The sequence below is a fragment of the Anomaloglossus baeobatrachus genome, chromosome 6, assembly GCF_048569485.1.
Source record: "Anomaloglossus baeobatrachus isolate aAnoBae1 chromosome 6, aAnoBae1.hap1, whole genome shotgun sequence".
Lineage (NCBI taxonomy): Eukaryota > Metazoa > Chordata > Amphibia > Anura > Aromobatidae > Anomaloglossus > Anomaloglossus baeobatrachus.
Genome location: NC_134358.1, coordinates 535,804,947 through 535,829,335, shown reverse-complemented (window position 1 = coordinate 535,829,335; position 24,389 = coordinate 535,804,947). Strand labels below are relative to the sequence as shown.

The following is a 24,389-nucleotide window of genomic DNA, read 5'->3' as shown; positions in this document are numbered from 1 at the left end:
GCTTTCTCAATTCTGGACGAACCCATATGGAATGGGAAAGTCCGCTCCCGGTATGTTCTGGTTGGGAGATGTCGCGAAAACTGACCCTTGGGATCTCAGTGGGTACTTGCGGATACCCTATCCCCTGCGGTCGGCTGCCATTTCACTCTATCTGGGCTAACACTTTGGAACAATGTCTGGAACCTTGCTCCCGGCCTGGTTAATTAGAGAAGGGGCTTGCAAACGTCTTCTGACTAGGGTCCAGGTACCCCGCCGGTGCACGGTTTTCGGACCGGATCTCCGCGGTCGGTACCGGCGGGCTCCAACCCTGTCCCAGTCCACTCTGGATTTCCCGCGACCGTACTCCCGTCACCTTTGGACACGGTCCACTGCTTGCCACCTAGCCAGTAGACCAGGGCCACTACCCTGACTACTCTGCACTAGGCACAGACTTGACCTCCAAACTGCCACTCTTTTGAACTCGTTTGAACTAAAGACAAACTGACTGGTTCCCTCCCCCGGATACTCAAGACCCCTAGGTGGGCACTCCCAATCCACCTGGTTCTGCCCACTGGTGTGTCCTTGTTACCCTGAGGGGGGTGGCTAGGATTTTGGGGCTGATGGTACCTAGTGTGGGATGGTGTTATGTCGGGTGAATTACTCTTCTGTGACCACCTGGTGGCGCCAGGGCGTCACAAAAGGGCAGGGCGATGTTTGGTGACTGGTGGGCTCAAAAATGACCGACAGTGGTAGTAAGTGGTTCTAACGCTCTGTCTCTGAGCAGCTTTCTAATATGAGCTTGTACTGCAACGAGTTACACAATATACGGTATGTGATATGGAAACATGAACACAACCTATACTTGCCATATGCCATTGCTTTTTAAGATTGAAAATCCTCTTTAAAGGGTTTGTCCATCTTTGGGAAGATTGATTTATTTATTTTTTACTTGAATGCATATATTTTGAGCGAAAAATTTGCACCAATTGGCTTTAACAGGCTCTTTGTTCCCCTGCACACTCAACTTTATCGCAGTGTTTTGCCATAAATCAGCTGAGAAGACCTCAGAGAAAGACAGAAAAGACTTACAAACGCCTAGGGAGATCGCTATAGCAGGCTGACTGATGACTCTTAAGGCGGCGTTACACAGGACGATATATCGTGTGATATCCCACCCGCCCCCATCGTTTGTGCGTCACAGGCAATTCATTGCCCATGGTGCACAAAGTCGTTTAACTTCCGCCACACGTATTTACCTCCCTAACGACCTCGCGGTGGGCGGCGAACATCCTCTTCCTGAAGGGGGAGGGACGATCGGCGTCACAGCGACGTCACACAGCGGCCGGCCAATAGAAGCGGAGGGGCGGAGATGAGCAGGACATAATATGCCGCCCACCTCTTTCCTTCCTCATTGCCAGCGGGACGCAGGTAAGCTGTGTTCGTCGCTCCCAGGGTGTCACACGGAGCGATGTGTGCTGCCACGGGAACGACAAACAACCGGCGCGCTGAAGGAGGAACGACATTTAGAAAATGAACGACGTGTCAACGAGCAACGATAAGGTGAGTAGTTTTGCTCGTTAACAGTCGTTCGGAGGTGTCACACGGTACAACATCTCTAACGATGTCGGATGTGCATCACGAATTCCGTGACCCCGACGACATATCGCACGATATATCGTGCCGTGTAACGTCCCCTTTAGTTAACTCATTCAATGGACAAGTGTAACGAAGAGGCTTAAGAAACCAAACAGTGCAAAACTGTTTAATGAAACCCAGTTGAAAAAAGTTTTTCAAAAGGTGGACAGAATCTTTAATAGTATCTGTAGTTTTGATTTATACTGATAGGGGTACTTTGCACGCTGTGACATGGCTAGCCGTTTGTAGCGATGCCGAGCGCGATAGTCCCCGCCTCCGTCGCAAATGCGATATCTTGTGATAGCTGCCGTAGCGAACATTATCACTACGGCAGCTTCACACAGACTTACCTGCCCTGCGACGTCGCTCTGGCCGGCGACTCGCCTCCTTCCTAAGGGGGCGGGTCGTGCGACGTCACACGGCAGGCGGCCAATAGAAGCGGAGAGGCGGAGATGAGCGGGACGTAAACATCCCGCCCACCTCTGTCCTTCCTCATTGCAGGCGGGATGCAGGTAAGGAGATGTTCCTTGCTCCTGCGGCTTCATACACAGCGATGTGTGCTGCCGCAGGAACGAGGAACAACATCGTACCTGTCGCTGCAGCGAAATTATGGAAATGACCGACACTACACCGATCACCGATTTACGACGCTTTTGCGATTGTTTATCGGTGCATCTAGGCTTTACACGTTGTGATGTTCTTACTGGCGCCGGATGTGCGTCACTTTCGATTTGACCCCGACGAGATCGCAGTAGCGATGTCGCAACGTGCAAAGTACCGCATAGATACTAAAGTTGATCTATATATCTGCTACCTACTCATCTTTTCCATGAATTGTCTTTCTTTGTGTACCCTGCTTTCTGTACAATTGATTTCTCCCGTGCCTCCCCCATACTCTGGAATGCTCTGCCTCAACACATCAGACTCTCACCTACCTTGGCAAGCTTCAAAAGGAAACTGAAGACCCACCTCTTTCGACAAGCCTACAACCTGCCGTAACCCTCAGTCTGACATAGCGCCGCACTATCAGCTCTACCCTCACCTACTGTATCCTCACCCAACCCTTGTAGACTGTGAGCCCTCGCGGCAGGGTCCTCACCTACTGTATCCTCACCTATCCCTTGTAGACTGTGAGCCATCGTGGGCAGGGTCCTCACCTACTGTTTCCTCACCCATCCCCTGTAGACTGTGAGCCCTCGCGGGCAGGGTACTCTCTCCTCCTGTACCAGTCTGTGCATTGTATTGTTTATGATTATTGTACTTGTCCCTATTATGTATACCCCTTTCACATGTAAAGCGCCATGGAATAAATGGCGCTATAATAATAATAACAATAATAATAATCTATCTGCCTTCTTTCCTTACAGGTTTGTGGATTGGTATTAGCATTGGATTAACGTTTCTATTGATAGAAGTAATCATTGTCTTCATATGTTACTTCTTTAAAAGGTAACAATTTTTTTTTTCGATTTTACTGTATCTTATGGTGGGAATATATGTCATACTTGTTGAACTAGAAAGGAAAGATGGAATATTATTGAATGTTCTATTGGCTGCCATAATAGGGAGGTATAAAATATGCAATATACACTCTACATTGAAATTGTAACATCAAAAAGGAAACGTTATTATGAAAATCACAGGATGGCTAAACATGTTACTGAGATGAAAATAATGGAAAAAATGGAGTCAAAGTATTCAAAACATTTGGAGTTATTTTATATCAAGTATGAGTACCAAGTGAAGAAATCCTTCGCAGCTATAGTTATCTAAGGGGTACTTTGCACACTACGACATCGCAGGTGCGATGTCGGTGGGGTCAAATCGAAAGTGACGCACATCCAGCGTCGTAGTCGATATCATAGTGTGTAAATCCTTTTTGATACGATTAACAAGCGCAAAAGCGTCGTTATCGTATCATCGGTGTAGGGTCCGACATTTCCATAATGCCGGTGCAGCGACAGGTACGATGTTGTTCCTCGTTCCTGCGGCAGCACACATCGCTGTGTATGAAGCCGCAGGAGCGAGGAACATCTCCTACCTGCGTCCCGGTCGGCAATGCGGAAGAGAGGAGGTGGGTAGGATGTTTACATCCTGTTCATCTCCGCCCCTCCACTGCTATTGGCCGCCTGCCGTGTGACGTCGCTGTGACGCCGCACGACCCACCCCCTTAGGAAGGAGGCGGATAGTTGGCCAGAGCGATGTCGCAGGGCAGGTGAGTGCATGTGAAGCTGGCGTAGCGATAATGTTCGCTATGCCAGCAATCACAAGATATCGCAGCTGCGACGGGGGCGGGGACTATCGCGCTTGGCATCGCAAGCATCGGCTTGCGATGTCGCAGCGTGCAAAGTGCACCTAAGGATTACCTGTCCTGCAATGATGAATGCACTTGGGAAAATCATCAAAATCCCCTGCTGGCGGCTTCCTTTGCAATAGTCAACAATGCAGGTCCCAGATGGGCATGAAAGAAGACAAGTCCGGAGATCCTGCAGGATATGGCAGCACATTTAAGGCCCACAAGCTGATCACAGCAGCACAAGTAACATGCGCCCAGGCATTCTTGTGCTGAAAATTGATTTCTGCAGAAATGGCTGTACCAGTAGTTTTATCATTAAATCAATAGAACACTGAGCTGTCAGTGTACTTAAAATGAAGAGTAAAGGGGTCCAGCTACCTGTGCATTTTGCCACCTCACACCATAATAACACATGATGTGATGTTCCCACCAGAAGCCCCATTATACGCTGTATTTAGAGTGCTGCCTACCTTTTTAAATTATGCATAGATATTATTACAATTGTTATATAGTAAATACAGTGGTTGAAATAAGAAATGAAAACGTCAATAATTTTCTAATTACCCTATATTTTGTTTTATAAGGAACATCCAGAAACTGTCGGCGGTGCAGTTTTCAAAGAAATGGCGCCCATAGTCAGCGCATGCGCAGATTGACCGAACGGCTCAATGACGAACCGAGATCTCATCTGCGCATGCGCCACCTCCGGGCGCCATATTCCTTAAGTCCGCTGCTGGGAGATTAATAGGCCAGAGGAGGCAGATGACATCTTGAGCCGAGAGCTCAATCTGTGCACGCGCCGACTACGGGCACCGTTATTTGATGCCCACATTGCTGACATTTTCAGGATGGTACCTGCCTCACCCCCCGCAGCGCCCACAGCACAATGCACAGCCCACAGCATTATCCCTGTCTCCTGTGACCCCTCTCCATCACCCCATGGTAAGCTACATTTGGCTTATAAGATGCACCCCTCTTTTTCCTCCCAAATTTTTGGCAGGAAAAGTGCGTCTTATATTTACGAAAAATACGGTAAATATAATTCTAAAAGTGCTATTGACATGAATTTCTCACCAGATGTCAGTAACAACCGATCCAATTCACACAGGCAAAGAAATCAAACCATAGCTGTCCCTAAATTAAAGTACCACTCCAGCGTTTTTGGGGGGGGTTCAGCTCTGGGGTGGCACTTTAAATATAAGTCCCCTGTTCTTCATAGTTTTTCTGCACTGCTCCAGTCTTGCGGCGCCATCTTGTGCCCATAACTTCTGACTGGCTGAAAGTCAGAAGTTATGCCACAATGTCTCAATGAAAGTCTATGAGAGCAAGAACTAAGCCAGAATAAGGTTCTCTTAGACTTGTATTAAGTTGTGATCTCCAATGTACTCCATGGAACTCTGGAGGAGCCGGTAGGTCACAAGTCACAAAGTCCAACCGGAGCGGCGGCGATAAAAGCTGAAGCCGCTGTAAGGGGAGTATAACACAGAGGACAGGGGACAGAGGACTTAGATTTAAAGCACCAGTCCAGCTGTACAATTAAAAAAAACAATTCTTGAGTGGTGCTTAAGTTACAGTATGTCTAATAATAAGAAATAACACAGGGAAAAAAGTATTGAACACATGAAGAAAACGAGGTACAAAAAGCCATGGAATGACATGACACCAGTTGAAATGTATCAGTAATAAAAAGCAATCATGCCACTTAGTGAAAAACAATATCAGCTTCTTGAACTGATGGCCTATAAAAAAGTGTCTCATTACCAAGGTGCCACACAAGAAACATCTCATGATGAGTTAAACCAGTGAGCTGTCTAAAAACCTTTGCAACCTTATTCTTGCAAAACATAATGATGGCATTGGTTACAGAAGAATTTCTAAATTACTAAAGGTTTAAGGGAGCACAGCTGGGGCCATAATCCAGAAATGGAAAATACATAATTGCACCATATATCGGTCAGAGTTAGGTGCAAGATTTCAGTTGGAAAAATGAAAATAATTATCAAAAGAGTTGTCCAATAGCCATGGACCACCAGTGAAGAGCTACAGAAAGACCTGGAATCAGCAGGTACAATTGTTTAATAGAAAATAATAAGTAATGCACTTACCCTCCATGGGCTGTATACACACTGTATTGTTGAACATAAAGCATGTTAAAGCACATTTAGGCTATGTATCCACGCTGCGGAAAATTTGTGGGATTTGCCGCAATTTTTTTGCGGAAATTCCTCAGATTTTTCAAAAATTCGCAGTACAGCAAGTCCCCAGCCATTTCTATGGCTTTTTGGAGGTGCTGTGCCCATGCTGCGTTTTTTTCCACAGCGGAAATAATGTGGATTTCCCTGCAGAAAAATCTGCAGCATGTGAATTATTCCTGCGGATTTTTCGGAGCGGGCGGCAGGAGGTGGGCGGGGCCTGCACAAGCTCCGGCCATGTGACAGCCAGAGCTAGTTCAGGACCGCCCACCTTCTCCTGCAAAGTGCAGAACAGACCCGGCCGGAAAGCGAGGTGCTGCGTGATGGAGGTAAGTATGAACTCCCGATCACTGCAGCACTTGTTCTGCATTGAGGATGCAGTGCCGAAGCCATGGTACTGTATCCTCAATGCAGTATGACTGCAGCATATCCGCAGGACATTCCGCAATACAACCACAGCATTGAAACAGACAAAGTTGTGCTGCGGTTTTCTGGGTGCTCCTGCGGAATGTCCTGCGGATATATCCGCAGGACACGTTCCCCGTGGGCACACAGCCTTAAAGTTCGCTCAACAACATATAGACAAGTCTGTGAACTACTGGGAGAATATAGTTTAGTCAGATGAGACCAACATTGAAGTCTTTGGATGCCATAATACATACCATGTTTGGAGGTCAAAAGGCAAATCACCCCAAAACCAACAGGGAAGTTTGGAGGTGGGAAATGGGAACATCATGGTGTGGGGCTGTTTTTAGCACACAACATTGGCAAACTATATAATTGAAGGAAAGATAAATGGACAAATGTACAGACATTCTTGATAAAAATCTGCTGCCATCTACCAGGATGATGAAGATGAAACAAGGGTGGACATTTCAGCAAGACAATGATCCCAAACACACAGCCAAGGTAAATGATTTCAGAGAAAGAAATTAAACAGACCTAGAAAATGTATTGAAGGAAATAAAACTGAGCGTTCATAGATGGAACCCATGGGACCTTCAGGATTTGAAGAGTGCTTGTGTGAGAGAATGGGCTAAAATCACACCTAAGCAATGCAGGCAACTGGATTCTCCATACAGGAGGCATCTTGGAGTTGTCATCACCAAGAAAAGGTTTTGTACAAAATATCATAATATTAAAAACATTTCAGTAAGTGTGTTCAATACTTTTTTTGGTGTTATTTCTCATTATTACACATCACTTTATTCATGGACATCTATAGTTTGAATTCTTTGCCTGTGGGGATTGGATCTGTTGTTACTGACATCTGGTGAGAAATTCATGTTAATAGCACCTTTAGAAATATATTTACTTAGAGAATTGGTGACATGTTCAATACTATACTACAAATACAGGTATTTTTGCACTTTATCTATAAAGTCCGGGAACCTTGGCGATTGCATTTGCTCTCTACTCGTTGTTGCTGCTTTGCTGTTTTTCTATATAGATAAATGATGAAATATTTGAAAAAAAAAATCTCCTCTCCTCTTTTGCATTGACATTCAGGGACAAATTTATAATAAAGGGTCTAAAATTTTGGAAACAAAATACAGATTATCTGGAAATGGAAACAAAAGGATCAATACTTGAAGAGTTCAATGTTTTGGCCTCCATGGATAGGTTTAGTTCAGACACAAAATGTTCTTTATGAGAACACATAAAAATCAATAGTATACAACTTTCCTTCTTAACCCGCATGTGCCCCTTAAAATATGGCACAAGGGTTACAGCTCAGAATTGCTTTCATAAGAACAAACAAATAAAAGCACACACCATGTTATAAGACTACTAAACACTATGTATGATCTTCTCAGGAAAGAACGGGGGTCATTGCCACGCTAATCACCAATGCCAGTAAGGAATTATTGATCCAGGTCCTTTATTGCATGAACATATCCAAGTCTACACGTTTCAGGTGTCTCTACCCCTTCCTCAGGACAGTATGTAACAGACAGGAACAATACCTGGTAGATCATAATCCTCTACTGGCATTGAGGTGATTAGCGCGGCGATGACCCCCGTTCTTTCCTGAAAAGACTATCCCGATTCCTGCGGGGCTGTGGCTTTCACCTCCTGTGACTAAGCGATTTAGGTGTTGTGATCTTTCACAAAACTTTTAGGTGAGTGCAATTTGAAGTTTTTTTTCCTTGTTTTTTATCTGGTAAGACCCTATTTCGCCCTTCTCTCCACAGTTCCTGACATTTGAACACTATGTCAGGTGAGAAAGCTGTCAAGGTTCATGTCCAAGGACCATAAGTGGCCCTTTGTCTTGACCTGTTTATGATGCCCCCCCAAAACTCCTTGTGTGCAACAGGAATGGGATGACTGGATAGGAACACCTAGGCAGACCCTCAGACTGCGGACCCTGCGCTGTCCCTCAGCTCAGAGGTACGCTTGATGGTAGTGAGGTCTGAGTCGCTATTGTGACCCTAACTGTCCAAGCCCTGGTGTAATGCCCCTCCCCCTCCTACACCCAATGGGTGAGCCGGGACCGTAGTTATAAACCCCACAACTAAACACGGACAGGGGAAAAAACTAAACTCGTACACACGGCAATAAAACACAAAGAAGCGACTATACGTGCACAGTGGAAAATAACATAAAAGGGAGGAAGTAAACAGACAAGCAGGAAACTTCCACACCGCACAATAACCACAAGACAGTTCACCAAAATTGGATCACCACAATAAACTGAAATCGCCGCACAAACTGGAGTTATTATCGGAGCAGCAGGATCCAAAATCTTATATAGGAAGGAGAGGGCTGTGATAGGAAATTAGTACCCTGAGCTCCTAACAGAGTTCCCTGGGTCAGCAAGAATTAACTCCTGCAGGAGTGAGGAACAGAGCACATGAAACATCTGATGCCCGGCTCTGGCTGAACAACTAGGAGACATCCAGTTGTCTGTCAGGCTTTACAGTGGGAACGGAGCCCAACGCCACTGTGACACCTAATGAGTCTGGAACCGAACATTGCATGACACTGTTATGAGAACTTCAGGAACATTATTAGGGGAATCTGACAACCAGACAAATCTGCTGTAAAATTAAAAACTTCCAGTAACTTTTTTAAAGTGAATTCTCTACCTTAATGTAGCAATTAATCAAGTTTGGTTTGCTGTCTTTGGATCATTACACTTCAGTGGAGACCAGTATGATTACTTCAGTTCATATTGCTTTTTATGCTGGCAACTATGATAGGGGGTCACTTCAATTTTTCCTCTGTCTTTACTAGGATATTTATATGATACAGGTTAAAGTAAAAGCTAAAGGGGTGTCCAGTTATTAAAATATTTCTGAAAACTGTTTAGAATGGTATAAAATAAAGAGGTAACTCATATTCACCATGCCTATCCGCCAACTCTGTGCTTTCAAAGTCTTCGCTTCCCCGCCAGTCTCTGTACGTCCCCACAGCCTATTACCTCATATATACCCACCTTCTCCAGCAATGCTGTCTCTGGCCGCTGGTGCCTGCTGCTTCCAAGCTGGCTAATTACTCTCATGAATATGCATTGCACTCCGAACCTGGAAGTAGCCGCAGTAGTGACACAGCAGTGGCCGGACACAGCAGAAACAGAGATTAAGCACCATGAACAGCAGGAGCGGGGACAGGTGAGTTTTAAGTACTTGATCTCCATGTGCTATCACGAATAGCACATGGACAAAACATATGCCTTGAATCATGGCACATGAAGAGCCATATGCGTTTTTAACATGTCAGTGAAAAACATCTGTGTTTTTCGCTGCCGTGTGAAACAGGCCTAACAATGCACTTATCTGCAGGCATCGCCCGCTCAGCAGCCCTCGCCCGCTCAGCAGCCCTCGCCGGCTCAGAAGCCCTCTCCCGCTCAGAAGCCCTCTCCCGCTCAGCAGCCCTCGCCGGCTCAGCAGCCCTCGCCGGCTCAGCAGCCCTCGCTTGGTGTGGCTGGAACTTATAGTTCTCCAACCAGCAAGACCATATTGTTTTCTTAAAAAGACTCTCTCGTTCTTGCACTCTTTTTTTTTTTTATGTCATCCATCTTTGCTTGTATATGTGAATAGCAGGAAAATAACATTTTGCTGTTATGGTCGTACATTTAGATGTCTTTTCCTTTAAAACTTCATGATCTTGTGATTAAAATTAATGCTTCCTTTCATTTTATTCTCCAACAGGAAACATAAAGGCAATATTACCAGTGGGTTTTCCAATCCAAATTATTCAGGGAGCAGCACGACTTCACAGAACGAGGTGCATAAAATCTTTATCAACCATTACAGTGCATTTGCTTTGAGCCATGGAGGAACAGTGGAGCGCAGTTTTTATTCACATACTTATTCTTTCATGAAATGTGTTTTTTGTTTAGCAAACAAGCTGCGTACACCGGGTCTGAGTGTAATACTCTGCTCATCCGGTGCATAATAGTATATGGAAACGTCTGCGGGGGGGTCATGGATCACATGTCAGATTAGCATAATATAAAATGTTGTAAAACTTGTTAGCAATGTTCTATTTTTTAATCAAAAATTGCATTGTTGCAATTTTCCCACTGACCACTAGAGTTATTTTACACTCATACTTCCTGTTGTGAATTCCATCAGAGATGGTGCTGTCCCTGGGAGTGTTTCTGGACTCTCTCTGGTGGCTAGTGCTGGTAGTGACTCTGATTCTGCATCTGTCACTTAGACAGGTGTAGAAGATGATTGCTGTTTCAGGTAGCCTATTGAGTCCAGCCTGGGGGTATAACGGAAAGCTGTCTCTATCTAACCTTTGCTGGTAATAATTGTTTATGCCTCATGGGAAGATGTCCTGAATCCTAAACTGGGGCTTATTCTTAGCAAGAGGAGCAGCATTAATCCCCCTTAAAGGAATAGGAGATTGAAGAGGGGACATCTTCCCATGAGGCAAAAACAATTCTCACCAGCAAAGGTTAGACAGACAGCTTTCCTTTATACCCCCAGGCTGGGCTCAATAGGCTACCTGAAACAGCAAACATCTCCTATACCTGTCTGAGCGACAGATGCAGAATCAGACTCATTACCAGCACTAGCCACCAGAGGGAGTTCAGAAACACTCCAAGGGACAGCACCATCTCAGATGGAATTAACAACAGTTTACAACAGTTTCCTTGTAATCAAAGCAGGATTAAAATAACTTGTATACAAACTGATAACTCAAGATCCAGCAATCACAAATTGTTGATCTCACAGATCTCCTCCAATGAATTTTGCACATGCTCATAAGATGCCTCAATACAAAAGATAGGCTCCTAATGTTTATGTGTATTTCATGAAACTACAGGACGTTGAAGTCTCAGTGGTCACAAAAATCTGATTTAAACTGAAGGTTCTGTTTGTTGATGACACATTCCCTATAATAAAGCCACATGAAATGGGAATCCACTGATTGTTGTCTATATTCTTTGCTCCTGCTTGGAGAATGTTAACCAGACTGCTTTCTTGGGATATGATGGCTAACAGATTAGACTTTTAAAGGAATTTTCCATCACAATGTAATCTTAGAAAATAAATTTGATTAATATGGCCATAAAAATGTGTCAAGAACTACTTCTCCACACCATAATGTCATCAGCCATTATATGAATCTCCACCGCTAGCTAATGCCATAAGTACTGTATCTGCTGGGTGCAAATCCCACTTTCAACATAATTTTTATTTTATTCATTAATATTCCTAATTATTCTGCATTTCAATGAATAAAATAGAAGTTATACTGAACCTTGTAACACAAACCTATATCATCCTGTTCAGCAACTCCCGCTCTATAGAATGATGCTCACAGAATTTCAGGCCAAAATTGTATTTATTTACTTTTACCTGATGATGACCCTTTGAGGGCAGAAACGCATTGTATGATCTTTAATACAAATAAAATAATCAAAATTTATCTATACGGATTCCACGGTGGTCCCTGCGAGCGCGACATTTTTTATACCTCCAGAATTTTCATTATGACATTTTTCCCTTTAAATTTCGACAATGATGATTAGCTGTATATAATTTATACTTATTTCTTGATTGTTTTTCTCATCTTTTAGTATTCTGAATTGGTTCATCCTAACGTCCAAATTAGTGTTTTTCCATGGAAATCAGCCCATGAGGTACGTGTGAATATTTAAGTGTATTTTTGTAATGATAGAATAAAACATATTTATTTCATCTTTCAGTTTGAGTCAAATGGAAAGTCCTCTATAAAGTTATTTTTTTTAAAGCATTATCCTATCAAACTTAAATAACGTTATAAAACAATGATGTCATGATCCTGCATTGGTGCACTGCTCTGCTGCAGAGCCTATGCTGGGCCTCATATTTGTCCCCGGTTCCCGGTCAAGTACTGTGTGGTGCGGGAGGGGTCTGCTGTTTTTTGGAGCCTCGTTCTGGGTGATTGCTCCGCTTTATCTGAGAGCTGTTTCACCCGGAACACCGCCAGTGATGGCTCCTGTTTTGCATTGCACGTCTCTACTGTACAATGTATGTAAAGCGCTGTGGAATTAATAGCGCTATATAAATGAATAAAATTATTATTATTATTATTACTTCCCGTAAGTGTCTGACTTGATCTTCTCCTGGTACCTTGTTCCGCTGTTCCCCTCCTGTCTCCTTACCTACTGACTTGATTCTTTGACTCCCTGACCTCGGCTCGTCCCCTGACTCAGTCTCTGCTTGGTCCCTTGTACTTATGTGACCTCTCTGTTTACCGACCCTGGCTTGTCCCCTGACTCCAGCTCTGCTCGCTCCCTTGTACTTATGTGACCTCCCTGTTTACTGACCTCGGCTCATCCCTTGACTCCAGCTCTGCTTGCTCCTTTGTATTAACGTGACCTCTCTGTTTACTGACACCAGCTCATCCCCTGATTCCAGCTCTGCTCGCTCCCTTGTACTTACGTGACCTCTCTGTTTACTGACCCCGGTTCGTCCCCTGACTCCAGCTCTGCTTGCTCCCTTGTACTAACGTGACCTCTCTGTTTACTGACCCCAGCTCATCCCCTGACTCCAGCTCCGCTCGCTCCCTTGTACTTACGTGACCTCTCTGTTTACTGACCCCGGCTCATCCCCTGACTCCAGCTCTGGTCACTCCTTTTGTCATTTACATTATCTCCTGGCTTTTGACCCCTGGCTTATTTGACTGCCCCTCACTAGGTGTGTGTAGCGACACCTAGTGTACAAATCCGCAAATCCACTCTACTAGTGTGCCTGGTGACACCTAGTGGTTTGGTGTCTCATTTCACTTGGGTTCTCATCATCACAAATGACCTATACCAGGAAATGTCATCACCTATTATTGGTGGGGTATAGGAGGACAGGCATGACAGAATTGATTCATTACTGCACCCCTTCACATTATTTCCTTGTACACTGGGAATGGAGCAGCTGGGGGGTGTCATTGTGCTTGGGAAAATGGTTATAGTGATGCAGCACCAAATCAATGTTGCTCCTTTATTATCTGGATTATTGAGGGTCCCTGAGGTCAAACTCTAAGTTAACATGGTTGTTCCACAATTCCAATTTATCCCCAATCTAGTATTATGGTATATCAGAACCAGTAGGAGATTTCTGCCTGGAGACCTTTGTGCTTCTTCTGTGTCTACCTCTATTTTTTTTTCTGGGACCTCTTTTAGGTCCCAGAAGTGCAAATCTCCAAATAGTGAAAACCCAAAACAAATAGTATAAATGTTTATTTTTATGTTAAATTGTTAGCATACAATTGGAAAAACACCTGAGGAAGCTGAAATATGCACATTTTTGGATCATTGTCAGGCAAGTGTTGGGCAAACACATGTATCAAGCCACAAACAAGGGGACTTCCAGCAAGCGGCGCAACACAGCAGGAGCACCAGGGTTATGTCACGCTGGGGGCTCTTACGCTAGGGAGAGGGGCGAAGGGCTCCCTCCTGACACTCACCTGATGCTGATCCCTGCACTTTCTAACGTCCCTAGATGGGTACTTCCCTGCCATATTCCAATCACGTGCCTAGGCCCTCACTGGCCCTGAACTCACCCTGACTAGTGAAAGCCAGCGAGGCGCTAGTCTAGCTACTACAAAAAGGACAACAGGAGGAAGGTAAGATAAGCAGGTGGGGAAAAACACAACAAAAAGCACTCCTTTGATTCTTCCATAGGAAACTTCACAGCTGCAATAGTAACAACACCACTGCTATGCAGCGCCAAGCTTCTACAACATGATCAGCATAGGAATGAGCTATAGCCGGCATAGAGAGGAGTGTATACTTATAGCAGAAGACAGTGGCTGTAGCTGAAGTTATAACTACCTGTTAGATTACTGCAGGATAGAAATGCACCTTAACCCTTTCAGTAACGAATTAAATGCGCTCTAATGCGTTCGTCACACGGGACGATAAATCGTGCGATCGCATAAGCGATCGCACCCGCCCCCGTCGTTTGTGCGTCACGGGCAATTAGTTGCCCGTGGCGCACAAAGTCGTTAACCCCCGTCACAAGTACTTACCTTCCAGGTGACGTTGCTGTGGGCGGCGAACATCCACTTCCTGAAGGGGGAGCAACGTTCGGCATCACAGCGACGTCACACGGCAGCCAGCCAATAGAAGCGGAGGGGCGGAGATGAGCGGGACGTAAACATCCGGCCCACCTCCTTCCTTCCGCATTGCCGGCGGCCGCAGGTAAGCTGTGTTCGTCGCTCCCGGCGTGTCACACGGAGCGATGTGTGCTGCCACGGAAGCGACGAACAACCGGAGCACAGAAGGAGGAACGAGATTATGAAAATGAACGACGTGTCAACGATGAACGAGAAGGTGAGTATTTCTGCTCATTCATAGGTGTCACATGGTACGATATCTCTGACGATGCTCGATGTGCGTCACTAACGACGTGACCCCGACGACCTATCGCCAGATATATCGTACCGTGTGACGCCCGCATAACTCAGGGTAAATGATGAGCAGGCACTAAAGCAGATGTGTGAGTTTCTGATACCGGATCCCCCCCGAGATCACATCAGGCCCTGACACACTCGTGACAGAGGGTCAAGGCAATTCCACAGATTTACACCTCTTTCACCCATCAGTTTTTCTAGGACAAGTGCTATCCTTATTTTTTCACCGATAGCACTTGTGCCTATGATCTATGGGGTATTTCACTAGTCGTTGAACGGAGTGGGTGCAAAATGCACAGAGGTTTTCCAATATATATAGGAATGACGGATGCAAATCTATGGATCTGTGAAAATATCGTACAGCCCCCAGTGCTGTCTAACCGTCACAGTCTCTTTACCAGAAGAAGCTTGAGAAAACTCCATAGCTCTTGTGCAAAAGTTTGGTTTTCTTATCTTGAATATTTGCCTTTTTTTGTCATATCTTTAAATATTTTTTTTTAATAATGGGTGATTAAAAGATATATATTTCAAATAGTAGCTAGCTCTTGGTGTAAATATACTTATGTTAGCACCAGTTACAGGTTACGTAAAATTGATCAATGTTATTTTACTACTTCTTGAATAATGAAAAAATAAAGCAACTTTGCAAATAGGTTTATTTAAAGAGGATTTGTCATCAGGGCAAGTGTCCATTTTTTTTCTCTCCACTTTATTCCTGTTACTCTTGTGAGTTTTCCCTTGTTTGTTTTTTAATATCCACCATACAGTTCCAGAGATATGGGTCTTTTTGTTTAGTGCTAATTGTTATGGTCTTTAAAAGGGGCCGGCACTTACAGGATCCTCTGGGGCGTGACTTTAGGCTGCTCTTTATTATTACCCTGTAAGCCACACCCCCTTGCCATCCCTCCAGTAACCCCTTAGGTGCTGTGGTCACTAAAGAATGCAGCATCTAAGGGAGTATACAGCAATGCCTCTAGAAATCTCCTTAGGTGCTACAGACACTAAAGAATGCAGCATCTAGGGAGGTATAGAGCGATCCCTCTAGTAAACCCCTTAGGTGTCACAGTCACTAAAGAGTGCAGCATCTAAGGGGGTATAGAGCAATCCCTCTAATAATCTGTTTAGGTGCCTCAGTCACTAAAAAATGCAGCATCTAAGGGGGTATACAGTGATGCTTCTAGTAAAGCCCTTAAGTGCCACGGTCACTAAAGAATTCAGCATCTAAGGGGCACTTTGCACACTGCGACATCGCAGGCCGATGCTGCGATGCCGAGTGCGATAGTCCCCGCCCCCGTCGCAGCAGCGATATGTGGTGATAGCTGGCATAGCGAAAATTATCGCTACGCCAGCTTCACACACACACTCACCTGCCGTGCGACGTCCCTGTGGCCGGCGACCCGCCTCCTTGTTAAGGGGGCGGGTCGTGCAGCGTCACTGCGAATTCACACGGCAGGCGGCCAATCGGAGCGGAGGGGCGGAGATGAGCAGGATGTAAACATCCTGCCCACCTCCTTCCTTCCGCATATCCTACGGAAGCCGCGGTGACGCTGGTAGGAGATGTTCCTCGCTCCTGTGGCTTCACACACAGCGATGTGTGCTGCTGCAGGAGCGAGGAACAACATCGGACCGTCGCGTCAGCGTATTATGAATTACGCCGACGCTGCACCGATGATACGATTACGACGTTTTTGCGCTCGTTAATCGTATCATCTAGGCTTTACACACTGCGATGTCGCATGCGATGCCGGATGTGCGTCACTTTCAATTTGACCTCACCGACATCGCACCTGCGATGTCGCAGTGTGCAAAGTGCCCCTAAGAGGTTATACAGCAATCCCTCTAGTAATCTGTTTAGGTGCCTCAGTCACTAAAAAATGCAGCATCTAAGGGGGTATACAGTGATGCTTCTAGTAAAGCCCTTTAGGTGCCACGGTCACTAAAGAATGCAGCATCTAAGAGGGTATAGAGCAATCCCTCTAGTAATCCCTTTAGGTGCCGCGGTCACTAAAGAATGCAGCATCTAAGGGGGTATAGAGTGATCCTTCTAGTAAACCCCTTAGGGGCACTTTGCACACTACGAAATCGCAAGCCGATGCTTGCGATGCCGAGCGTGATAGTCCCCGCCCCGTCGCAGCTGCGATATCATGGTGATAGCTGCCATAATGAACATTATTGCTACGGCAGCTTCACATGCAGTCATCTGCCCTGCAACGTCGCTATGGCCGGCGAACCGCCTCCTTATTAAGGGGGCTGGTCGTGCGGCGTCATAGCGACATCACACGGCAGGCGGCCAATAGAAGCGGAGGGACGGAGCTGAGCGGGACGTAAACATCCCGCCCACCTCCTTCCTTCCGCATAGCCGGCGTGAGCCGCAGGACGCAGGTAAGGTGATGTTCCTCGCTCCTGCGGCTTCACACACAGCGATGTGTGCTGCCGCAGGAACGAGGAACAATATCGTAACATCGGTCATTCCGAAATTATGGAAATGACCGACGCTACACCGATGATACGATTTGGACGTTTTTGCGCTCCTTAATCGTATCAAAAAGGATTTACGCACTACGATATCGACTGCGACGCCGGATGTGCGTCACTTTCGATTTGACCCCACCGACATCGCAGCTGCGAAGTCGTAGTGTGCAAAGTGCCCCTTAGGTGCCACAGTCACTGAAGAATGCCGCATCCAAGGGGATAAACATTCATCATCGCCTAATGCCAAAGACTGTTAGCAACGGGAATTGATACTTGACAATACTTAGCTCTGCGATCTCCCTTTAAAGCCTGCAATTTTGCATCAGATGTCATCATACAAACACTATATAGCAGTTGTTGAGGGGTTAAGCGGTGTTATTTACTGGTAAACAAAGAAAAATCACCTAAACCTTTCTTACCAATCTGTGAAAACAAACACCTGAAACGTCCTGACTTATTATATCTCAGCATTGTGTTTTGTAGACTAAAACTGAGGTTTCCTTCAATTTCACACTGTAAAAATTGCAATTTACCGAATACAAACCCTGGATGTTTTTCTGCGCGCTCCCATTCCCATAGGGTCAGATCATGATCAATGATACACGGACATCCTCGCCTCGTCCCTTTCACTGCAGTATCTGTTTGCATGAAAAGCGGCTACCTGTAAATTGTAATTGACAAAGTATCCCAGGGACTGTATCCTGTGCACAGAGTAAAATGATGAACCTGAGGGAATGAGCGATATGATGGAGAGATCGTATCTGAAGAGGAGTGATACTTATGGTCACCTCTCTGTGCCGCATCAGCCACTCATAGATGCAGCTACTGCATCCAGCCCTGAAACTCATTTACTCTCTGTTACTAAAGCAAAAGCCATATTTTCTTTTAAAAGAGTACAGTATATTCATCTCTGACATATAGTATAGCCCATAAATGTCCAAAAGATGCAAGTCTCCCAGCAATTTTCTAAACTCCCATAGAATCAAATGAAGAGAGCCACCTCTGTATTCCCAGGGCATTGAGATGGGTCCTACTTTGCTACTGTGTTTCCCCAAAAATAAGATCTAGCAGATTTTTTTCGGTCTTTTAAGGTATACTTGTAATATAAGTCCTAGTCCAAGAATAAGCCCTCGTTGCGTACCATACTATAATAGTATCTTGATATGGGAACACTTTTAGACTATGTAATTGTTATTGGTGTATGGTGGCCCCATTGTGTTACTGTAAGCCCTGGAAGATTATTATAGTTACATACCACCTAGTTAAGGGAAAATGAATATTCACCCTTCCCCCACCCACCCCTCTGCTCCAGCGTCAATGATCAGAAAGTGTGTTACTAAAAATGAATATTCACCACCTTCCCCGCACACCCCTCTGTGCCAGTATCACTGATTTGATTGGGGATTGTGTTAATGAAAAATTAATATTCACCCCTTTCCCCTGCCCATAATTTTATCCACCCCTGTATGCTGGTGTCAGTGATTGGAACGTGTGTTAATGAAAAATGAATATTCACCCCTTCCTCTGCCCATAATTCCACCCATCTCTGTATGCTGGCGTCAGTAATTGGAATGTGTCCTAATGAAAAATGAATATTCACCTCCTTCTCCCGCCCACCCCTCTGCGCTGGTGTCAGTGATTGGAATGCGCTTTAATGATAAATTAATATTCACCCCCTTCCCCTGCCCTTAATACCATCCACCCCCCCTATGCCGGCATCAGTGATTGGAATGTGTGTTAATGAAAAATTAATATTTAACCCCTTCCCCTGGCCATAATTCCACCCATCCCTGTTTGCCGGGCGTCAGTAATTGGAACGTGTCTTACTGAAAAATGAATATTCACCTCCTTCCCCCGCCCACCCTTCTGCGCTGGCATCAGAGATTGGAATGCAGTTTATTGAAAAATTAATATTCACCCCCTTCCCTCCCTGCCCATAATTCCATCCACCCCCCTATGCCGGCATCAGTGATTGGAACGTGTGTTATTGAAAAATTAATATTCACACTTTTCCCCCACCCATAATCCCACCCACCCTTCTATGCAGGCATCAGTGATTCAGTAAGACTTACTAATATTAATTTCCATTCCAACATGTTCCAATCACTGATGCCCTGGTGCAGAGGACTGGGCGGGGGAAAGAGGGGAATATTCATTTTCCATTAACAGGCAACCCAATCACTGACGTCAATATAAAATATAAAACATTCTCTGAAAATAAGACCTAGTTTGTTTTTTGGAACCAAAACTGGTATAAGATCCTGTCTTATTTTTGGGGAAACATGGTAGCAGCTCTGAAATCGGGCTAATGTAGGGGAACCCTCCTCTAAGATTTCCAACTACTCCTATATGCACACGGATCTACCACTTCTAGCATTTAATTTTTCTACCACAGATTTGAAGATGTGGTGAGAAATGTTTAATTATATTTATCTATGAATTTGCAATAATTTTTTGCAACGCAAAGGCTGACGGAGACGGACAATCCTCGGCAAGATCTGCATTCACCTTCAGCTTTGGAAAGGGTGAAGTTTATGTTGAAAATGAGCATCAACTTTCTAACAAAATTAATATTCTGCAAATGCCTGTTACGTTACAGATTTGCTCTATAGTCTTCTCCTGCACAGGGGCACTACCGGCATCCTGGCCACATACACTTCAATGGAGCTGTGCTGCAAGTGTGAAGGGGAAGCAGTGACACTTACTCAGCACTGTGAACCCTTCATTCTGAGGATCATTGGGTTTCACAGAGGTTAGACCTCCAGTGATAATTAAAGGAAAGCTGTCAGCTTAGCGGGGACTAGTCTGGGTAGATATTGCGTTATTCAGACTAGCCTGGCTTCAGATGCTGTTATCCTGACCATATAGGCATGAGTGACGTCTTTTCTATTGGTAATATCATCTCTGGAATGGCACCACTATGTTTTCCTGGTCATGCAGACTGCGCAGAAGAAGTTTAGGAGTGTTTACTCGACTTCACTGCACATGCTCAAGGAGGGCATAGTGACATCACTACTGGGAGAAGCATCGCTAATGCGAAACATGCGTTGGGTGTGTGGGACGCCATTACCTTTCTCCTACTGACTCCCTTATAGTGTACCCCTATAAACAAAAAATAACCAATACAAGAATAGAGATAAAAAAAACTGAGTTTTATTAATGAATGATTTAAAAAGAGGATAAAAATGAAAATGGTGCAAGTGCACAATAGGACGGCACGACAAGGGACATATAATAATGTCAAAATTTACAACAATATATATTCAAGGCTCCACATGATATGCCAAAAAATGTAAAAAAGATAACAGCCAGTCAAAAATAGCATTAAATATAAATAGTACGTCCAAGGTAGTAGATTCTCCCCAATAAAATACACAGATACAAAAAGGTGACACTCATATGCAGCACAAGCTTGCACATAAAGTATAATATGTGTAATAAAAATGTAATACAATATGTAAAAAATAGTCCCACAAGGTTGATTAAGGTGCAGGACTAAAGTGCATTATAGAGGTATAACCAGGTAGACACAGTATCTTGATATAGATGTGTATCAAGTTCAATAGATGATAGTATGAGGAGCTACCAGGACAGGCACATAGGTAGGAGCAAGTGTTACAGATATGGGGAGGAGGGTTTACCTGCAAGCATGTGAGATGAAGTCCAGCGCAGGAAAGAAGGCACTCTTCAATATAAATTTCCATATGGTTTATTCCATGTGCACAAATGTAGAGGTAGGTACAGACAGCCCCTGGGCAGGGGAAGAATGACTAGCGACGCGTTTCGACCGTATTACACAGTCTTAGTCATGAGGTGTGCCGACCACAAGATAGTATTCTCTGCATTTGTCCTGAGGAAGAGGACGGATATGTCCTTGAAACGCGTAGACCTGTGAAAATAAAGAAAAGAGATCTATTAACTTCATCTGTACTCCTGTGGTTTGGCGCGGTATTTAAACCTGCTTTTCTCCTGCTGTCCGAGACCACAAGAGGTAGTAATGGCAGATACTATAACAGCTTTATATCAGGGCTGGAGGATTTCCTCAGTACACACAACATTGTTGGTTATAAATTACTTAGTGACAAAATGTATAATTGGTGGAGGAAGGTTGAACTAGATGGACCTAGGGCTTTTTTCAACCTATGTAATTGTCTGTTCGACCGGGGTTCAATACCTGGCACCCCCACCAATCAGCTGCTCTCATTCAAAGTGGTGATAACATGAGACTGGAAATTCTCAGTTCCGAAGCTGCTCTGTTTTCTGATAGAGGTTGCGACCGGGTACTGCACATCCGCCTCCTATCGGTTGACGGAGCTGAGCATTTCTGGCCATCTGCTAGCGCTGCCAGCACCAGGGCTGCCACTTGGAATTTCTGGGCCCCTAACTGGCATAATTTTGGGGCCCCCTTAAGACTCCACCCCAGCTCCGCTTCCATCCCTGCTCCACCTCCACCCCTTTTTGTAAGCCAATAAATGAAGCGTCAAGGGCCCCCCCTTCTGTTGGGGCCCCGGACTAGAGTCTTGTCTGTCCCCCCCTGGTGGCGGCCCTGCCGGCACCGAGAACAACTGATCAAAGGGGACGCCGGTGGATCAGACATTGATGACCTATCCGAAAGATAGGTCATCAATGTTAAAATAGTGGACAACCCCTTTAATAATTTGACAACTGGGCAAAAAAATGGTGTTCCTATACAGTCGGCACAGTAGAAACACAAAAATTCAACAAGTGGAATTTCCAGGAGGAATAATGGAGGAACCAAACGCTAAAGAATTATTGTGAGATGGACGTATCAGGATAAGTGACAATTGCTCCGTAAACTGTAGCACTACTTTGTTTTTTAGTGGCTAATCATACACCGCTCACTCCTTTCATTTAGACATTATTTCGATGACATTCTAAGTGAACACGTTCCGTCTAATCATATTTTTATCTCGTAGGATTCTCGGAAAGAGCTGAAGGTCTCGTCATTCTCCAACCCTCTATATGGCAAAAAAGAAGAAAACCTGTAATTTCCATGTCACAGTCATCTTGTTCCGTGTGGAAATTTCCTAGAGATAAATTATAATATCATTTACAGCTCCCGCGATTGTTAATGTAAATACCACCTGCTGTTCCAGACAGACAAAGTAGGTAATAAATGGTTTCTGCGCGGTGGATATTAATACACGCCACCGGCATCAGCGAATGGATGTGTTACTGGCAGAGATTCTCTCAGCCAAACATTACCACATGGAAGAAATTCATCTCACTTTATTATATTTCTATACGTTACATATCGGATTGGTATGGCAGAGGCTGTGATATCATTAAATCCTATGTAAACCTTCATGTGTGGTTTGTGTTTCTTGAATATAAATGTTACACTGCATTGCTTTTTTAAGTTGATTTTCCTCTTTGCAGACGTTTTCTATAATTTTCATTTTTTCTGTGCTCAGTTACAAGAGAGGCTCTACCAGCGCTTAGTTGTTCACCCACACTAAGGCGGGCTTTGCACACTACGACATCGCAGGTGCGATGTCGGCGGGGTCAAATCGAAAGTGACGCACATCCGGCGTCGCTGGCGATATCGTAGTGTGCAAATCCTTTTTGATACGATTAACGAGCGCAAAAGCGTCGTTATCGTATCATCGGTGTAGGGTCCGACATTTCCATAATGCCGCGGTGCAGCGACAGGTACGATTTTGTTCCTCGTTCCTGCGGCAGCACACATCGCTGTGTAGTATGAAGCCGCAGGAGTGAGGAACATCTCCTACCTGCATCCCGGCTGCTATGCGTAAGGAAGGAGGTGGGCGTGATGTTTACATCCTGCTCATCTCCGCCTCTCCGCTGCTATTGGCCGCCTGCCGTGTGACGCCACACGACCCGCCCCCTTAGGAAGGAGGCGGGTCGCCGGCCAGAGCGACGTCGCAGGACAGGTAAGTGCATGTGAAGCTGCCGTAGCGATAATGTTCGCTACGCCAACTATCACCATGATATTGCTGCTGCGACGGGGGCGGGGACTATCGCGCTCGACATCGCAGCATCAGCTTGCGATGTTGCAGCGTGCAAAGTACCCCTAAAAAGCACCGCACCCATCTATTTCTATATAGTAACAGTTTTCAAGCAATTTTGCTCTTTTATAGGCTTTACTTTGTCTTCAGTTTATGGAGATCTGGTCAGGAAAGAGCAGCAATATTGACTTAGATGTTCCTGCACACTCAAAAGCACTGTACCCTTACAGTATATTCCTGTACACTGTCATGGCTGTAGCTTGGCTCTCACAGGGATAAGTTAGGTTGGAGGGGTCTGTTCTGTTGTGCCTCATTCCAGGACTCATGTCCCTTTATTATGGTGAGGAGACCTCTGGAACGCCGCCAGTTATAGTTCCTGCTCTGCAGCATGTGCAACTGGTTCCCGTGAGTTAGCTCAGATTCGTCCCGCTACCCAGCTTACCTTTCCTTGACCTCTGTTTGCCTAGTACTGTCTATCCGCCCTTTTGTGTCTCCGTCTCCTTCCACTCCTCTGTACCTACTTGATCTGCCGGCCTCTGACCTTGATTACGTTCCCTGACTTTGACGCAGTTCTCCCCTTTTTGTCTCCTGACGTGTCTTCCCGGCTTCTGACCCTCATGCTTCCAAGTCTTTACGGCTTGCTCACTCTCCAGTACTGACGAGACATCTTGGTTTGACTTTGGCTTGCTTCACTACTCTGAAGGGTGCTTTACACACTGCGACATCACTAGCGTTTGCGCGATAGCACCCGCCCCCGTCATGTGTGCGATATGTAGTGATCGCTGCCGTAGCGAACATTATCGCTACCGCAGCGTCACACGCACATACCTGTTCAGCGATGTCGCTGTGACCGCCGAGCAATCCCTCCCTCAAGGGGGAGGTGCTGTCGGCGTCATAGCGACGTCACTGCCGCGTCACTAAGCGGCTGCCCAATAGCAGAGGAGAGGCGGAGATGAGCGGGCGGAAGATCCCGCC

At 45.3% G+C, this 24,389-nt stretch overlaps 1 protein-coding gene across 1 annotated transcript in view; it reads left to right on the top strand.

Moving 5' to 3' along the window:
* The window catches only part of MALRD1 (MAM and LDL receptor class A domain containing 1), a 746,310-nt gene extending 723,558 nt beyond the window's left edge, over positions 1 to 22,752 (top strand). The window contains exons 38-41 of the mRNA XM_075315583.1: positions 2,982 to 3,063; positions 10,257 to 10,332; positions 12,140 to 12,202; positions 22,362 to 22,752. Of these exons, the coding sequence (XP_075171698.1) occupies positions 2,982 to 3,063; positions 10,257 to 10,332; positions 12,140 to 12,202; positions 22,362 to 22,433 (293 nt within the window). The 3' untranslated portion in view covers positions 22,434 to 22,752. The remainder of the gene's footprint in view (positions 1 to 2,981; positions 3,064 to 10,256; positions 10,333 to 12,139; positions 12,203 to 22,361) is intronic.
* The last annotated feature ends 1,637 nt before the right edge of the window (positions 22,753 to 24,389 follow it).